General features: G+C 52.2%; 1 protein-coding gene and 3 non-coding genes across 5 annotated transcripts; all 4 read left to right on the forward strand.

Moving 5' to 3' along the window:
* Positions 1-1,641: 1,641 nt before the first annotated feature.
* Positions 1,642-17,487, forward strand: PABPC4 (poly(A) binding protein cytoplasmic 4). Of its 2 annotated transcripts, XM_068159185.1 has the most exons (15): positions 1,643-2,756; positions 8,589-8,782; positions 9,541-9,656; positions 10,150-10,289; positions 10,868-10,962; positions 11,604-11,741; positions 12,196-12,291; positions 13,107-13,379; positions 14,488-14,575; positions 14,769-14,888; positions 15,573-15,700; positions 16,158-16,251; positions 16,366-16,496; positions 16,598-16,698; positions 17,134-17,487. In XM_068159185.1, exons 1-14 carry the CDS (start codon positions 2,564-2,566, stop codon positions 16,682-16,684), a joined length of 1,893 nt encoding a protein of 630 aa, XP_068015286.1. In that variant the 5' UTR covers positions 1,643-2,563; the 3' UTR covers positions 16,685-16,698; positions 17,134-17,487. The 2 variants fall into 2 exon arrangements, with proteins under 2 accessions (XP_068015287.1, XP_068015286.1); XM_068159186.1 differs by lacking the exons at positions 14,488-14,575; positions 14,769-14,888; positions 15,573-15,700; ... (2 more) ...; positions 16,598-16,698; positions 17,134-17,487 and having other exon boundaries at positions 1,642-2,756; positions 13,165-13,279.
* On the forward strand, positions 11,936-12,068 carry LOC137451707 (small nucleolar RNA SNORA55). Its single transcript, XR_010989880.1, has one exon. It is a non-coding gene; the product is annotated as a small nucleolar RNA SNORA55 (small nucleolar RNA).
* LOC137451701 (small nucleolar RNA SNORA55) lies at positions 12,558-12,690 on the forward strand. The gene has a single exon (XR_010989874.1). It is a non-coding gene; the product is annotated as a small nucleolar RNA SNORA55 (small nucleolar RNA).
* LOC137451706 (small nucleolar RNA SNORA55) lies at positions 15,017-15,149 on the forward strand. Its single transcript, XR_010989879.1, has one exon. It is a non-coding gene; the product is annotated as a small nucleolar RNA SNORA55 (small nucleolar RNA).
* Positions 17,488-17,570: the final 83 nt, after the last annotated feature.

Below are 17,570 nucleotides of genomic sequence, written 5' to 3' on the forward strand. Positions count from 1 at the left end.
GTGATTCTGTGATTGGTGCCTTTAGAAAAGAAAGTGGATTGAAAATGCTGCAAACTGTCCCAATTTTCCTCATTGCTGCTACCTTTTATTCTGCCACTGTCAATTATTCCTGTCGTGAAGGGGGAGGTATCAGAGCCCATTTTCATGGTAACATCATAGCCCACTTTTAAAGCCAATTAAAAGCAGCAGAACACAGACTCCAAAAAGTCACAGCAGAGCAGCTCCCAGCCTCTGCCAGCTTAGTCCCTCCTAACAGGACATCCACGGTGCCTGAAGGTCACTGATGAATCACTGAATCCCGTGTCCCCACGCTCCGCTGAAGACGCTGGAAATAGATAATGATGGATCTCCCCGGAGCCAAATCTCCTGAGCGTGAAGCTGTGGGACAGTGGAGGGAGGGTGCTGGTGAATCCCTCCCTTGTTTCCAGCAGCATTCAGAGTTGTTCAACCCTCACCCTGGGAAGAGGGACTGACAGCTTGCTTCCACAGGGAGGACGTCGAGGACCCTTGGTCCTGCTCCAGGGCAGCCCATGTGAGCTGGCGCAGCGCCGCAGGGACTCACGCTTCTTTGAGGCAAAAATGTGCTCCAAAAAGGAGAAGGCTGTGGGAATGGCTCCAGCCACGGCCACGACACCTCCGAAAACATCGCTTGGAGCAGACAGAAAAAGGATCCCATAGGAACTATTCAATCTCCCAGTGCATTCCTCTCCTCATCCTGCTCCTTGCCCTGGTCCTGCTCCCTCCATGAGGCTCCCTGGGGCCCATCATGTTTCGTGGTGGGACTGAGCTGCCCTGTGGGACCATCACATGCAGGGGATGGGAAACAGCCCCCCAAGCACCCTTCTGGGAGGCTGCTGCTGTGTGTGTGTCCCTGCCAGCTGCCAGAGGATCCTTTTGCCCTGACCCTGGCCCAACACCTCCCTGCAGGGACAAGACTCTGGCGTCACTTGAGCTGCCACGGGGTCAGTAGGATGACCGCGCTGGGAGGCTGCACAGCTTTGCTCCAGGGGCCACCTGGGCAGCGTTTCTCACGGCAGCCACGTTGATTTGAAGGATTTGGAACGTGTTGTGCTTGCTTATAGTGCTGGTCACTGCTTTGGGAGAGGCAAACGTCCCCCGAGAGGCAAAGGGCAGAGGCTGTCGGGCAGCCTAAGGAAAACCAGGTCTCACGGAAGGGACAATCCCTGTCCTGCTGCTGCTGGACACGCTCTACGTGCTGCGGCCTGGCACATAGAATTGTGAGGGTTGGAAGGGAGCTCAGGGCTCAGCCAGCTCCAACCCCCTGCCATGGGCAGGGACACCTCACACCACAGCAGGTTGCTCACAGCCACCTCCAGCCTGGCTGCAAACACCTCCAGGCATGAGGCCCCCACCACCTGCCTGGCGCTCATGAGGAGGCCAAAGCCTGGCGGATGCCAGGGCCAGCCTGAAGGGCTGACGCCGCCATCTCCCCGCCGAGGGTCGCCAGCCCGCGACCCCAAAATGGCGGCCGGGGGCGGGCGCCCCCTGCGCGCGGGCTGGCCCCGCCCCGCCTCGCCTCAGGCCGGGCGGCCGTGGGTCCTCCCCCCCGCTGGGGTCGCTGCAGCGGGCGGCGGGGGTCGCTCCCCGCCGGGCCTGGCAGCCTCCTCTCCGCGGCGCGGCACGGCGGCCGGCTCACGCCGCCGCGGCGGCTATAAAGGGGCGCCCGCCGCCCGCCGCCGCCTCTCCGCTCGCCGGGTCGCTACGCGTGAGTCGGTGTCGGGCCCAGCGCTGCCCCGGGCCGGCGCTGTGGGGCAGGGAGGGCACGGGAAAGCGCGGGGGGGAGCCGGGTGAGAGCGGCTCCGGCCCGGTCCCTTCCCTTCCCTGCAGGCAGCCCGGCCGCCCCTCGCGGCGCTCAGCAGCCGCCGCCGTGTTATTTATTGCCCCGCTGGAGCCCAGCTCGTTTATATATTTGTACGCCTAGCACAGAAGAGTTAATTTTAAAAAGGCAGGTTGGCAGAAATCTCTTCCTGAGAGGATTAATTTTTTTTCCCTAGTTTGCTTTATTATTCCTCCCCTCCCTTTTTCTTTTCTTTTCCTTTTTACCCCAGAGCCCCCTCGGCCTCCGCTCAGGGCAGCTGGGGCGGAATTGGGCTCTGGAAGCGAATCCAGGGAGGTGCTTTGCGGAGGGTTTTGCCTCAGAAGCACTGAGAGGCTGGGAGCCGACGTCTGAATTTTGGCTTCCAGCCCCTGCCCCCTTCTCTTGGAGGCTTAACTCGGGTGGATTTTTTTTTTCCCCCCTCCCTGATTTCAAGCCTTTCCTCTCCCTTCAGCCTCCCTCCGTCCCGGGGCCTGCTGTGGCTCTCAGCCATCCCCCAGCGGCCTCCTGCCAGCCCTCTCCCTGCCTTCTTTCAGGCTGTTCCTGCAGACCTTCTGCTTGTTGAGGCTTTGAAATAAGAGTTGGATTTTTTTTTCCCTTCCTCTCTCACCCTCCTCAGTTTATTTTCTTTTTTTTAATTTAAAAGAAAAGCTTGTTTTAGCCCCCCGCGAGTAAGCCCCCCTCCCCCCCCCCAGCTCGGGGTGCGAGCACGTGTTTGGCTGGAAGATGAACACGGCCGCCAGCAGCTACCCCATGGCATCGCTGTACGTGGGTGACCTGCACCCCGATGTCACCGAGGCCATGCTCTACGAGAAGTTCAGCCCTGCTGGGCCTGTGCTTTCCATTCGGGTCTGCAGGGATATGATCACCCGCAGGTCCCTCGGCTATGCCTACGTCAACTTCCAGCAGCCAGCAGACGGTAAGTGACCTCTTCCAGCGCATCTCCGGCTTCTTTTCCCCTGTCCTTTCCGCTCAAACCACTCCGGTCTTGCTGTGCACTGCCGTGCAATTGCCTACGAAGTGATAGTTCAGAGGCTAAGTGCTCCCCTTCTCCTGCTTGTGAAACAGCAATGTATTTTTACAGCCCTCTGTCCGAAATACTCTGCCCCATCTTGGTAACATCTCTGATGTTTTTCCTGGTTTTCCTCTGTTTTTCCTCCTCCTGGTGTTAAACTTCGAAGACTTTTGTGCCTTGTGTAACAGAATAACCTCCTCTGTGTTCCCCTTCGTTCTCAGGTTTGGGCTCTCTGGGGGGGTCTGTGTGCAGTCAGTCCTGGCAGAAGAAGTTGAGAGTGGTCAGCCCAGGTCGAATGTTCAGTTTGAATGGCTGAGCCTCTGGCTGCACAAACTCCTCCACTTTGGGCTTTAAGCTGGTGGGCTGCAGGTTGCTGTGTTTGTGCAGGCAGCTGGATGGGTCTCCCAAGCTGAGAAAGTGGTGGTTTTGTGTTAATGGGAAAGAAAATGAGTGTTCAAGGCATGGGAAACCAGAGTGGTTTGCTCCTACAGACAATTTTTGCCCTCCCCTTCATTCTTTAATGTGTTTCCTGCTCAATTCCAGAGCTGGAGCAGCAGCAGCATGTGAAAGAAGGGACAGGAGAGGTCATTTTGGAGCATGTCTTTTCTGGCAGAAAAATGGGTCAGCATTTTCTGCCCTAGTTTTCAGAGCCTTTGCTTGCTGCCTGGTGTGAGTTCAATGCTCTGTGCTGTGATTTAGCACTCACCTACCTGTGACAGGGATGTTCAAAGGATAGATGAGAGCAGGCTTCTGAATTCAGCACCCATTCTCTACAGCAGCACTTCCCTTTAGAGTAGATTTTCCAGCTTGACACTTCTGCAGACAGCAGAGAGTGGTCTCTTTGCACAGGGTAATTATACTGATTCTGCATCAAAGCATGTAGAAACCAGAAATGTGGGAACAAAACACTATTCCTGCAAGCCAGCAGAGCCTCTGGGCTTCATCTGTTGGCTGGAAGTTCGGGGTTTATGTAGCCTGTTAGGACTAGGTGCAACCCCAGCTTCCATCCTCCTAGCTCAGACTGCCTTCTGCATTGCCCTCCTTGGGATGGGGACTCAGCAGATCAAGCACTTTCCTCTTGATAAAAAGCTGGCTTGCCCCCCTGTGCATAATTTATCATTCCTGAAACTCTCAGAAGTCCTTTTTCTGCAGACTAAGTGCTGTATGTGTGTGTAAAACCTCCTCAGTGAGAAGGAGAGAACCTCAGAGCCTGTACACGTGGTCCTCTCCTGCTCTGATGAACCTTTCTGCTCTGAATTCCTCTGGCAGAAGCACCTTGTGCAGGCTTACCCAGGCTCACCTGCCTTTTGTCTAGATCTCAATTTGCAGGATCAGAGAAGTCAAAATAAGGAGGAGAAAGCAAGCCAGGAAGGCACTTGTAGCTCAGATGAGGTAAATGTTGGGGAGGTGGGCTGCAAAGGACAAAGTCCTCTCAGTAGAGGAGATCTGTTCAGCTGTTGTGATGTTACAAGGGAAGTGTGGCTTATCCCACCTGCTTGCGGAGCAGAACTTGTTTCTGCTCCTGACAGATAGGAAGTCAAGTGGCCTTCCAATATATTTCCAAACAATCTTTCATAGTGCTAAATATGCAGGAGTCTGAAGGGAGGTTGCATCATTCTGGCCTCCTGGTGAGGCAGCAGACGGGTTAGGAAGTCCCCAAGTGATACTTGGGTAAAGTGGTGTCTTATTACTGCTAGGTCTTAGAAGGTCAAGTGGTTTAAACCTAATCATTGAGGTAATACTGGGAAGGAGAAGTAGGCAAACTCTTCCTGCCCTCATGAAGAGATCTGTTCTGAAATGCTTCTGATTCCTTCTTGGCATAGAAATCCAGCTGCTGTGCTAAATGTAATGCAGCAGACCACAGGAGAGGTGAGCCTGGTGGGGGTGTCTTGTGATCTCTCCAAAACAGACTTCCACATGAAGAACAGAACTTTTGGTGCCCACTGCAGCAACTGGGATTGTTTTCAAGGTGCCTTGAGTGAGGGCTTTCCAATATAAGGAGGCATCTGTGTTTTCTTCCAGGAGTGGGCAGTCAGGAAGGCATTTGGACTTCATTTTTGTGAGATGGCTTAGGTTGGAAGGGACCTTGAAGATCATCCAGTTCCTACCCCCCTGCTGTGGGCAGCAACACTTTTCACTAGCCCTGCTTGCTAAGGGCCTCATCCAACGTGGCCTTGCACACCTCCAGGGAGGGGGCATCCACAGCCTGCCTGGGCAACCTGTTCCAGTGTCTCCCCATCCTGACTCTCACCTCACACTGTGACACCCTGGGGATGTCCAAACTGGCTTGCATTTTTGTCAGCCAGTGGAGTGTGCTTGAGCCTGGGAGGGGCTGCCTCCTGGCTGAGCTGTCTCCCTGCTGGTCTGAGCAGAGAGGTGATTTTTAGTGAAAATAAGCTCTGCTATCTCCAGTTTGGGGTAATTACCAGTGATTCTGTCACACTGTGGTAGGCAAATTAAGGAAATGCTTCAAGTTCTGGCTAGTCCAGGCTCAGCTGTGGTTGTGAATGTTTATTCTTTGTGACTGTGAAGAAAGCAAACAAACCAAACTCATTTAAACTGAAAGAAAAGCTGAATTTCCCCTGTTTTGTGTTCCTCATGCAATCCAATTGCATCCCAAGATTTCATAATGTTGGCAGTCATGACATGACAGCCCAGGTGATGAAGCAGAGAGCCTTGGATGTGGCTGCAGAGAAAGTGTTCTGCAAGCACTCAGCAAACAGAACATTTCCCAAGCCTGGAAGGAACCCAGAGCTGGGATTGCAGAAGTGTCACTGGAGAAAGGTTTAGAAGAGCATTGATAAACTCTTGGTTTCTTCTTTTCCTTAAGGAGGGGAAGAGAATGTGAGAGAAGAGCTGTGTAGCTGCTCTGCAGGTGTGAAGCTGAAAGGGAAGGGTACTTCTAAGTACCTCATTGCCAACAGGATTTTGTTCTGCCTTCAGCATCAAGGGATTTAAGCCTGCCCTGCCTGCAGCCTCTCTTTTTCAGGGGTGCTTCCATTTGGGCTGGGTGCTTTTGTGGTTGGGTCTTTTTTGTTTAGTGACTTAAGGGAGAGCTCAGAGGCTTGCAGAGCAGCCATCTTTGCAGGATAAAACTCCATGTGCAGAGTTCCTCATGGCTGTCTGCCTGTGGTTATCTTTCTTCATGCTGCTCATATCTCTCTTTATGTTGTCTTTATGTTGCAGAGCTAACACAATGCTGGGATTAGCATCAGGGAGCCTGTAAGGGAGATAATTACTTTGAGGCCCGAGGCAAGGAGTGTTCATCAGCCTTCCCTATCTAGAAGGCTATGGAAGAGGAATGACAAAGAAGCCTGGAAGGGGTTAAGAGTGTGTATAATGTTATATGAGTTGAGTCTACTGGAAGGATGACAGGAACCAGTGGGAGAGAAACAGATACAGGAACTGAAATGGCTGAAGCTTTGTGGCTCCAACAGAAGAAAACGAGAAGGTGTTTGCTCAGATTAAGGAAGTGAATCAGATGTGCTTACTCTGAGTCATTCCCATCACTCATGCTGATCCTTTACAGGTTCTCTGAGGTCCTGGTGTAATGTTGATTGCATTTCCACCCCTGGGTATGGCAGCCCTTCCTCAGGCCAGGCAGTCCACCTAGGGCAGCTTGCTTTTACCACTGCTTGCAAGAAGTGTCTGAGTGAATTTCAAGCAGAGCCTGGTAACACAGTGGAATTACCAGCACCAGCAGGCTGTTGAATAGTGCAACTGTGTCTACTTAAAAGTATATGCTTGGGAAGCTTGAAAGAACTGGGAGTAAGTTCACAGCTAATTTGTATCTGGGTAGCTGCTGCAGAGTGTTTCACAGCTCCTCCTGGGTGCCTGCTCCTGCTTCATCTGCTTGTCACCTTTCAGCAGGAGCCCTGCTCCTGCTGCAAATGGTATATACAGCAGGTTTGTGTCCTTGCCAACACATGCTTCTGGAGGACCTCTCCCTGTTATAAATAAACACTGCCAAATTTGACAAGCTGAACCAAGTTGCCTGCTGAAGTGCCTACTAGGAATGGACTGCAGGGAGAACCTGGGTTGCAGAGGAGCAGCTGCAGAATCGTTTTAGCAGGGCAGTTAATAGCATTTAACACCTCTGAACAGAGGTAAGATTTTAGCAGGGCAGTCAATAGCATTTAACACCTCTGAACAGAGTTAAGATTTTAGCAGGGCAGTCAATAGCATTTAACACCTCTGAACAGAGTTAAGAGTCCTAGCAAGTATAACTTAAGAGTTTTCTGGAAGCCTGACTACTTCAGGGATGAAATCCAGCAGAGCTGCTTCCTTTCCCAGCTGGGTGAATGTGTGAAGGACTGGGGGAAATAGCCATGGCTCCAGTTCAATTTAAAAAGCAGCAACAACAGAGCTCCACGTTTGAAAGCACGTGGGAAATGCTGAGAAGCTTCCACACCGTGCTGGGACCTAACTTTGGGAGTAGGGAGGGCAGGAGGCTCCTGCAGGCAGTGTTGGAGTTCCTAGAGGTAGTTGTGTGAAATGCTGAGCAGTTCCTCTGGCTGCACCAGCAAAGTCACATGGGAAAAAGAGGGAACTGGCACTTTCCTTGGATTCACTGCTCCTGAAACCTCCTCAGCAGCTTGCACTGGGTGAAAGTGGCCTGGAGGAACTAAGCCAAAGACATTGGGCAAATGTGGGCTCTGCCCTATTACTATTCCTTGATTTTAATACATCTCTATCCCTCTCTTTCCCTGCTTCATGCTGGGAATTAACAGTCTTTCTGTTTTCTCTGCTCACACCATGCTGGGAGTGTTTTCTGGCACAGAGGAGTCCCAAGCATCTTGGTTTTGTGAACAGGATCCCAACGTGTGTACGTAATGATCCTTTTAATATAGCAGGAGGCAGCAGAAATAGAACCCTGGAGGGGGGGTTGGTGTGGGTTAGAATGACAGAGCTGGGGGTTTGGAGTGTGCATAGAAACTTCCCTCTTAATCAGATGCAGTTTAGGGACTTTTTCTTTCCTTTTTTTTTGTTTTGCTTTCCAGATTTTTGGCCACACTTGCTGTTGTCTTTAAATTGAGCAACTTGGGAATCAGTTTTTTTGGCCACATAAGATAGAGGCTGACTCATGTCTCCTCCCCAGCCAGCCACGTGCTTGTGCACATTGTGCCTGACCTGGCAGGGAGCTGATTCTCTTCATAGGAATGAGTGTGGCTCCAGCTGAGCTTTACCAAAACCAACCCAACCCAACACTTGGCTCTTAAGTCTCAGGGAATTATTTGTGTTCTGGATGGCTCCAGGGAGAGCTTAGAGCAGCCTTCCAGTACCTGAAGGGTGCAGAGGGACTGTTTGCAAAGGCTGGCAGTGGCAGGACCAGGGCCAGTGGTTTGAAATGAGAGCAGAGCAGATTTAGATTGGATGATAGGAACAAATTCTGTGCCATGAGGGTGCTGGAACACTGCAGCAGGTTGCCCAGGGAGGTAGTGGAGGCCCTATCCCTGGAGATCTTCAAGATCAGGCTCAACAAAGCTCTGATCAACTTGGATCTAGTGGAGGATGTCCCTGCTGACTGCAGAGGGGGTTGGACCGGATGACATTCAAAGGTCCCTTCCAAGCCAAACCATTCTCTGTGTAAGTTACAAAGTCATTGGAATTAGCTGCCCATGATGCCCCCAAATGCTTCCATGAGCTGAGTAAACTTCAGAGGACACCATCAGCCACCTGAAGGAAACCTTCATTCCTTAACAAACCACAGAAACCTGTTGTCACCTTCTCTTGCAGCCGAGCGCGCTCTAGATACCATGAACTTTGATGTGATCAAAGGCAAACCCATTCGCATCATGTGGTCTCAGAGGGACCCCTCCTTGAGGAAGTCAGGGGTTGGCAATGTCTTCATCAAGAACCTGGACAAATCCATTGATAACAAGGCACTTTATGACACCTTCTCAGCGTTTGGGAATATTTTGTCCTGCAAGGTGAGATGTGGTTCCTTTGCCCAGTTCTGTTACAGCTGGGATGTGATCAGGCACAGCCAGGGCAGGAGGAAGCGAGGAGTGGAGTCTCCAAGAGGTGCAGTTGAGCCAGGGGTTAGAGTTTGCTGAAGTGGCATCAGGGTTGATGCCACTCTGAACGTTAGAAGTGACATCAGGTTTGACGCCACATCAGATTTGATGTCACTGAGCACTGAGGTGGCATCAGTTGTCGCTCTGAATGTTTGAAGTGACATCGGATTGGAAGTTGCTCTGAATGCTGATGTGCCAGCAGATCTGATGCCACATCAGGTGTGATGTCACTCTGAGCATTAGAAGTGACATCAGGTGTGATGTCACTGAACATTTGAGGTGACATCAGATTTGAAGTCGCTCAGCATTTGAGGTGACAGCAGATGGGAAGTCGCTCTGAGCGTTTGCTGACGTGACAGCAGGTTTGATGTCACACCAGGTTTGCTGTCACTGACCATTTGCTGAGAGGGCATCAGGCTTGCTGTCACTGACCATTTGCTGAGGGGGCATCAGGTTTGCTGTCACCATTTGCTGAGGGGGCATCAGGTTTGCTGTCACTGACCATTTGCTGAGGGGGCATCAGGTTTGCTGTCCCTCTGCACACAGCTAACCCCTCCCGAGGCGCTGCCCCTCGGCACCGTTTCTCGTGTGCCAGCCTCGCGTCTGAGCGCCACGGAAGCGAGGAAGCTCTCGGGAGAGCTGACAGCTTTGCTTTCCTCCCTGCTCTCCAGGTGGTGTGTGATGAGAATGGCTCTAAGGGCTACGCCTTTGTGCACTTTGAGACGCAGGACGCAGCAGACAGAGCCATCGAGAAGATGAACGGCATGCTGCTCAACGACCGCAAAGTGTGAGTGTCACAGCAGCGGCAGCAGCGAGCGCATGACCGTGATGCAGCTGGGTATTAACAGGGACACACAAGGCACTGGTTCTCCTGGCCCCAAGCCTTGGCCTGCTTCCTCTCCACTACAGGGCTGGTGAGTGACCCTGCCCAAGCCATGGCCTGCTCCCCCCCTCCATCTCAGGGCTGGTGGGTTTCCCTAACCAAGCCTTGACTTGCTGCCTCTCTGCTAGGGGGCTGGGGTGGGTTTCTGTGGCCAGGACTCTCTCCACTGCAGAGCTGGGTGGGCAGCCTGGGTCCCACCACAGGACAGGTGACTCTCTTGTTTTTTCTAGTTGGTCTCTGACCTGTTTGTCCTTCTCTTCTGCTGTCACCCTTTCTTGTCCCCATTTTCAGCTCCTACTACACACTCATGTTTTGTGCCTGACTGCAAGTCACACACTGTTTCTGTGCTGATGGAAGCAAGCTGCTGATTGGGATCTCTTCCCCCTCTCTCTTCCAGATTTGTTGGGAGATTCAAGTCTCGGAAGGAGCGAGAGGCTGAGTTGGGAGCCAAGGCAAAGGAGTTCACCAATGTTTATATCAAAAACTTTGGGGATGACATGGATGATGAAAGACTAAAGGAGCTCTTCAGCAAATATGGTAAATACAGCAGCACTTCTAATGAGGCTGTGAATTGCATGACCAGTTCACATGGGTCACTTTGTGGCTGAGGAACACAGAGCTCATAGAATCACAGAGTGACTTAGGTTGGAAGGGATCTCACAGATCATCTCCTCACCATGGGCGTTGATGCCTGTCAGCTAGACTTGGCTGCTCAAGGCCTCAGCCAACCTGGACTTGAACACCCCTGGGGAGGAGGCATCCACAGCCTATTCCAGAGTCTCACCACCCAAAGAACTTCTTCCTAGGCTCCAGTCTAAGCCTGCTCTTCCTCAGCTTCAAACCATTGCCCCTTGTCCCATCTCTAGACACCCTCATGAAAAGTCCCTCTGCAGCTTTCCTGGAAGATCCCTTCGTGTACTGCAAGGCAGCTCTAAGGTTCCCCTGGAGTCTTCTCCAGACTGAACAACCCCAACTCCCTCAGCCTGTCCTCATAGCCACATGTTGGACAGGAGGCAGAAGCTGACCAGCAGAGAGGGGCCTGGAGCTGTGCTGTGGAATTTAATAGTCTTGAAATAGCTTTGTGATACTTTACTGACCCTGTCCCTTGGTAACAGGTAAAACTCTGAGTGTTAAAGTGATGACAGACCCTACTGGAAAATCCAAGGGCTTTGGCTTTGTAAGCTTTGAAAAACACGAAGATGCTAACAAGGTATGACCAATCCTTATGCTGCTTGGGTATCTTCAGAGAAGGAGAACTTGGCTTTTCACAGGATAAACTAAACTGTTACTAACATGAGAAAATCCTGCCTTGGGCATAACCTTTTCTGGTTGTGGGAGCTTGGAAGCCTTTTGTACCTTACTAGTTTGACACTCAAGGGCAATTCTGGATTAGTGGATCCAAACAGAATGCAGGGGTGTGATCAGGCATGTTAATTGCTGAAGAAGTGCTAGAGTGCAGGGCTTGAGGAGGAGGAAGGAGGCTGGAGTGAAAACACTGCTTAGAAAGAGTCTTCTCTAAGGGTGTGTTTGATACAGTGTGGACTGGGGATAAATTCCCAAGTTGCTGTTAGTCCAACATGTACAGTGGAGGTGTCAGCATGGTCTCTTGATTATCTCTCTTCAGTTGCTTGTTTATAGAATCCTAGAATGACTTAGGTCCCTAGAAGGGACCTCAGGGATCTACTCCAGCCTCCCCACCGCAGGCAGCGATGCCTCTTATCTAGACTGCGCTGCTCAAGGTCGTGCAGCCTGGCCTTCTACCCAGCGCCTTCACGACTGGGCAGTGCTGTTCTTAACAGGATCAGGTGCTGCTTCAGCAGCTGACAGTTTCCTCTTGAACCTTCTGTCCAGGCAGTAGAGGAGATGAATGGGAAGGACATCAATGGGAAGCTGGTGTTTGTGGGCCGGGCACAGAAGAAGGTGGAGCGGCAGGCGGAGCTGAAGCGCAAGTTTGAGCAGCTGAAACAAGAGAGACTCAGTCGCTACCAGGTGAATGGTCTGGGCCTCTCCTGAAGTTAAACACTGGGCAGTCCCTGGGAATTCAGATCTGAAGGTGACTCCATGGTATCTAGGGGTATCAGGGCACAGTCTTGGCAATGGAAATGCCAAATGGGGTGAGAAACCCAGCAGAGCCTTGCCCTGCTGTCCCTGACCTGTGGCCAAACTGGCTCAGGTCAGACCTGGCATCTGAATCTTTGCCACTCCTTGCAATACAGTGCTGGATTGGAGATACAGGATGCAACAGGAAAGCAGAGGAAATCCAGACAAGCTCCCTTTCACCACATTGGACCTTGTCTCTACACCTTTGCAACATTTACTGCCTTCTGCTTTCGGTGCTTGGGAGGCAGCATGAAGAGTTTTCAGAGGGGTTGCAGCTCTGGCAATTGATGTGCTCAAGGTTTGCTTTAATGTTCTGAATGTCTGATTGTTCTCTCCCTTCCAGGGTGTTAACCTGTACATTAAAAACCTCGATGACACTATAGATGATGAAAAACTGAGGAAAGAGTTCTCACCTTTTGGGTCAATAACTAGTGCCAAGGTACTGGGGGGCCTGGGGGCATTTGCATTTTAAAGGTTGAGGTTGGAACTCCCTGACAAGGGACTGAAGGGCAGTTCTTGCATCCTGTGGTCATTGTGAGAACATCTAGACTAGTCCATATAGAGGTTTCTTTGGGTCTTGTTGGGGTCTAACTGCTAAGCTGCTTCAGTCCCTCATCAAAAGAGGTGGCAGGAAGTGGAGAAATGTCCTCAAGCTGACTCCCAGTGATCATGAAACAACATATTGCCTAAGTGCATTTAGAGGCTGCACCAATCTTTCCCATTCCTTACTGTGCAGTGTGGGCCTTGGGGATACATGGTGCTTACAGCACAGCAGAGCAAATCCAGACAGGTGCCTTTGCCTGCACTGCACACCTGTCCCTACACCTCTGCAACAGCCAGGCCAGGTTGCAGGCAGGTAGGACATTGACACATGGATTCTTGGGCTGAGTCATAGAATTGTCAGGGTTGGAAGGGAGCTCAAGGCTCAGCCATCTCCAACCCCCCTGCCATGGGCAGGGACACCTCACACCACAGCAGGTTGCTCACAGCCACATCCAGCCTGGCCTTAACCTCCAAGGATGAGGCTTCCACCACCTCCCTGGGCAACCTGTGCCACTCTCACCACCCTCATGGGGAAGAACTTCTTCCTCACAGCCAATCTGTATCTACCCATTTCTATTCTGCTCCATCCCCCCAGTCCCATCACTCCCTGACACCCTAGCCTCCTGTCCCTCCCCAGCCTTCCTGTACCCCCCTTCAGATGCTGGAAGTCCTTGGGGACGCTGCTCCACTGGCAACTGATCTTTACTGCAGGTGATGCTGGAAGATGGCCGGAGCAAAGGGTTTGGCTTTGTCTGCTTTTCATCTCCAGAGGAGGCGACGAAGGCGGTGACGGAGATGAACGGCCGCATCGTGGGCTCCAAGCCGCTCTACGTGGCGCTGGCGCAGAGGAAGGAGGAGCGCAAGGCTCACCTGACCAACCAGTACATGCAGCGCATCGCTGGCATGCGAGCCCTGCCTGCCAACACCATCATCAACCAGTTCCAGCCTGCTGCTGGAGGCTATTTCATGCCTGCCGTGCCCCAGGTGAGCCCAGCTGGTGTTTCATGGGGTGGTAGGGGTCGGAAGGGACCTCTGGAGGTTGAGTGCAACCCCACTGTCAGAGCAGGACTGTAGAATCTAGCACAGGTCACACACGAACACATCCCGAGGGGTCTTGAAAGCATCCAGAGAAGGAGACTTCAGAACCTCTCTGGGCAGCCTGTTCCAGTGCTCTGTGAGCCTCGCAGTGAAGAAGTTCCTCCTCATGTTGAAGTGGAACCTCCTGTGCTGGAGTTTAGATCCATTGCCCCTTGTCTTGTCACAGGGTGCAATTGAGCAGGGCCCGTCTCCTCCCTCTTGACCCCCACCCCTCAGATACTGATAGACATTGGTCAGATCCTCTCTGTCTTCTCCTCTCCAGACTAAACAGCCCCAGGGCTCTCAGCCTCTCCTCACAGGGCATGTGCTCCAGTCCCTTAATCATCCTGGTAGCTCTCCTTGTCCCTCTTGAACTGGGGAATCCAAAACTGGACAGAATATTTCATGTGAGGTCTCACCAGGGCAGAGTAGAGGGGGAGGAGAACCTCCCTCAATCTGCTGGACACAGTCCTCTTAATGCCCCCCAGGATCCCACTGGCCTTCTTGGCCACAAGCTTTGATGGGTCACTTGTCTCACTGAGCCTTTCTCAGGCCTTCAGGCATTGGAATAAGCTGTCCAGGGAGGTGGTGGAGTTGGCCATTCCTGGAGATGTTCAAGAAATGTGTGGTCATGGTGGGCAGGACATAGTTTAATGGCTGTGGTGGTGTTAGATGGGAGGTAGGACTCAGTCTGAGGGTCTTTGCCAAACTGAATGCTTCTGTGATTCTGTGAGCTTAGAAGTTTCTTCCAACTGAAACAATTCTATGGGAAGCAAATAACTCCTGAGGAGTACTGTACTCAGTGGAATTAACTCTGTGACCTCCCAGCTGCCTGTTCTCCATCTGAATTGGGCGTGGAGTCGCCCTCACAGAGTGCTAGGGGTTGGAAAAGACCTCCAGAGATGGAGTCCAACCCCCTGCCAAAACAGGCTCTTGGGAACACCTGCCAAAGCAGGCTGTAAAGAGTGTTTGTGCACTTAGATGTTGCCTCTGAGCTCATCTGATCTTCCTGCAGGCTCAGAGCAGACCCACTTACTATGCACCTAATCAAATGACACAGATGAGACCCAACCCACGCTGGCAACAAGGGGGAAGACCTCAAGGTGAGGATGTTGGAGACTACCTCTGGGTTGCATGAGCAGTACCTTGGGTTTGAGCAGCCCTTCTGGCTGTACTTCCCAACAGGAACACTACATGCTTCCCTTTCCTTGCACAACCCCAACCTGTAGCTGGCAGTCCTGTCCTGCCTTGCCAGCTGCTCCTGATTTGAGGATTTCCTCTCTCTTCTCCCTTTAGGCTTCCAGGGAATGCCCAATGCCATGCGCCAGTCTGGCCCCCGGCCAGCGCTGCGCCACCTGGCCCCTGCCAGCAATGCTCCAGCCTCTCGTGGCCTCCCTGCTGCTGCCCAGAGAGTTGGTAAGGTGTCTGCTTCCCAGGCTCTTCCCCTTGGGTGTGAAGGAGGAGGGCACTGTTGAGAATTCTGCCTCCAAAAGGTGGTTCAGACGCAGATAACCAAAGCCCACCTGGAGCAAGGGGCAGAGAGCGCACCTGAGACTTCCCTGTTCCTTGCTGTGCAGTGAAGGTCTGGGGACACTTGGTGCTACAGCACAGCAGTGGAAATCCAGATGGGTTGTTTGCCATTGGTTTGGAACTCATCTCTACACCTCTGCAACATTTACCACTGGACAAAGCTACACAATTCTGTGATACTGTCCTCAAAGCAGAACATCCACACTCATTTTATTCCACTGAATAGCTAGAAAGTGCCTGAGGTGCAAGATGTGGTTTAGTTCTGTGAGGAAAGAGACTGTTTCCTAAAGTAGCCAGTTGCATTTGTGGAGACCAGCTTCTGAACTGCTGTGCAGGACATGGTCTGGACTCAGCAGTTCAAGTCAGGTGGCACATCTGATGTTCTCTTATCACACCATCACAGGGGGTTGGAAGGGACCTTGAGAGATCAGTCCAACCCTGCTGCCAGAGCTGGATCACCTGGGGCAGGCCACACAGGAACACATCCAGATGGGTCTTGAAAGCCTCCAGAGAAGGCTTCCTTGCCTGCAGGTTGCTGGAGGTGTTTGTGACTCTGTTCTCCTCTTGCAGGCGTCGGCAGCGCCGCACAGAGCTTGGCTCCTCGGCCGCCCGTGGCCGCCCCTGCCCCGCGAGCAGTTCCTCCCTACAAGTACGCCTCCAGCGTCCGCAGCCCGCACCCGGCCGTGCAGCCTCTGCAGGTAACCAGGGAGCTGGCCTCTGAGGCAGCCCAGCAGCTTCTGGCTGCAGCTGGAGTGATTTGACAGCCATTCCAGCTGCTCTTCCAGTGCACTCTCTGGAGCTGGACCACCTGATGGTTGTACCTCTGCCGGGGGTGACCCTGCCCTTCTATCTGCCCTGTACTTGCAATCCCTTTTATGCCTCTGTTGCAAGAAGCCCCAGACTGCTGCTCCACAGTTGTGATGTTGATCCAGTTTGTCTAAGCTCCCTACAGTGCCTGTGTGTGGGATTTTCAGTCCAGGACTTGGAAGAACCATTTTTTTTTGTAAACCAAAGGCACCTTATCCAGCCTTCTGGGAAACTTAAGTCTGCTGCAGACTTAAAAGGTTGAGGAGGGGATACCTTATTGTTCTCTCTAAATAAGAAGCTATCAGCTCAGCATCTTGTTTCAGCATCCTCCTCTCTGCCCTTCTATAGGCACCTCAGCCTGCAGTCCATGTGCAGGGACAGGAACCACTGACAGCCTCCATGCTGGCTGCTGCCCCACCTCAGGAGCAGAAACAGATGCTGGGTGAGTGAAACTCCAGTTCTCACAGGCTGTGTTTTGCTTTGGAAGCAGCCCCAGGCTTCAGAGATGACCTTTATGGAAACTCAACTGTCTGCTCCCCTTTCTTTTTATCCCCAGGAGAGCGTTTGTTCCCTCTGATCCAAGCTATGCACCCCAGCCTGGCAGGGAAGATCACAGGAATGCTGCTGGAGATTGACAACTCGGAGCTGCTGCACATGCTGGAGTCTCCCGAGTCCCTCCGCTCAAAGGTGAGCTGCCTGGGGTGGGTTCATGGGAGGCTTTGGGGTGAGCTGGGGCAATTTCTGGTCAAGATCGCAGGTCTCACTGGATAACTTGGCTCCTCCCGCAGGTGGAGGAAGCTGTTGCAGTGTTGCAGGCTCACCAAGCCAAGAAAGAAGCTGCCCAGAAGGTGGGCGTGGTTGCTGCTACCTCTTAAACCCAGGAAGACTGGTGAGTGGCTCAGGCCCTAGCTGCAGTTCAGACCTTCCACAATCAAAGCTGATCAGGACTGTTAGTGAATGCAGCCAGTCTGGAGGCCCATCTAGGTCCACCTGCAGCACTTGTCCAGAGTCTCACCACCCTCCTACTGAACAACTTCTTCCTAAGCTCCAGTCTAGCCCTGCTCTCCCTCAGCTTCAAACCATTGCCCCTTGTCCTGTCTCCAGACCCCCTCATGAAAGTCCCTCTGCAGCCTTCCTGTAGGATCCTTTCAGGTACTGAGAGGCTGCTTTAAGGTTACCCCAAGAGCATTTTCTTCTCCAGGCTGAATAACCTCAACTCTCTCAGCCTGCCCTTGTAGGCAAAGTGCTGCAGCCCTCTGATCATCTAAACTTCCCTGGCTTGGAGCAATGTCTGTGGGTAACTTGCCTGCCTTTCTTCCTCTAGGATGCAAAGAAGCCAAATAGCTCCTTCCTAGACATCAGCTGAAGATGTTTGCAGATTCTTCACTCTCCTGCAGATCTCAGTGCTGTGCAATCATATCACATAGTTACTGCATTTTGTAAGTTAACCTCGGAGAGCTGCTTCAGAAAGCCAGCTCTGAAGCTCTGGGGTTTTCCAAAAACCAGAATTGGCCTTGCAAGCTTTTCCCTTGTGGTCAGAAGAGAAGCTGCCTTTTGTTGTCTTCTGAGGGAGGATGTTGGAGGACTTCAGGTTGAAAGTATTTTGTGGGTTTGGATCTCACTGAAGGGTTTGGGAAGTCTGGAAAGCATTTATCAATAAAGGAAATAAAAACTTGCACTCTGATCTTTCTCTCCCTTAAGTAACTGTGCTGGGGCTTAGTAAAAGGAGGCTGAGAGGCACTTGTAGGATTGCCACCTGGG

Source organism: Melanerpes formicivorus, unplaced genomic scaffold (assembly GCF_026170545.1).
Source record: "Melanerpes formicivorus ecotype bairdi unplaced genomic scaffold, bMelFor1.0.p_v2 SCAF_45, whole genome shotgun sequence".
NCBI lineage: Eukaryota > Metazoa > Chordata > Aves > Piciformes > Picidae > Melanerpes > Melanerpes formicivorus.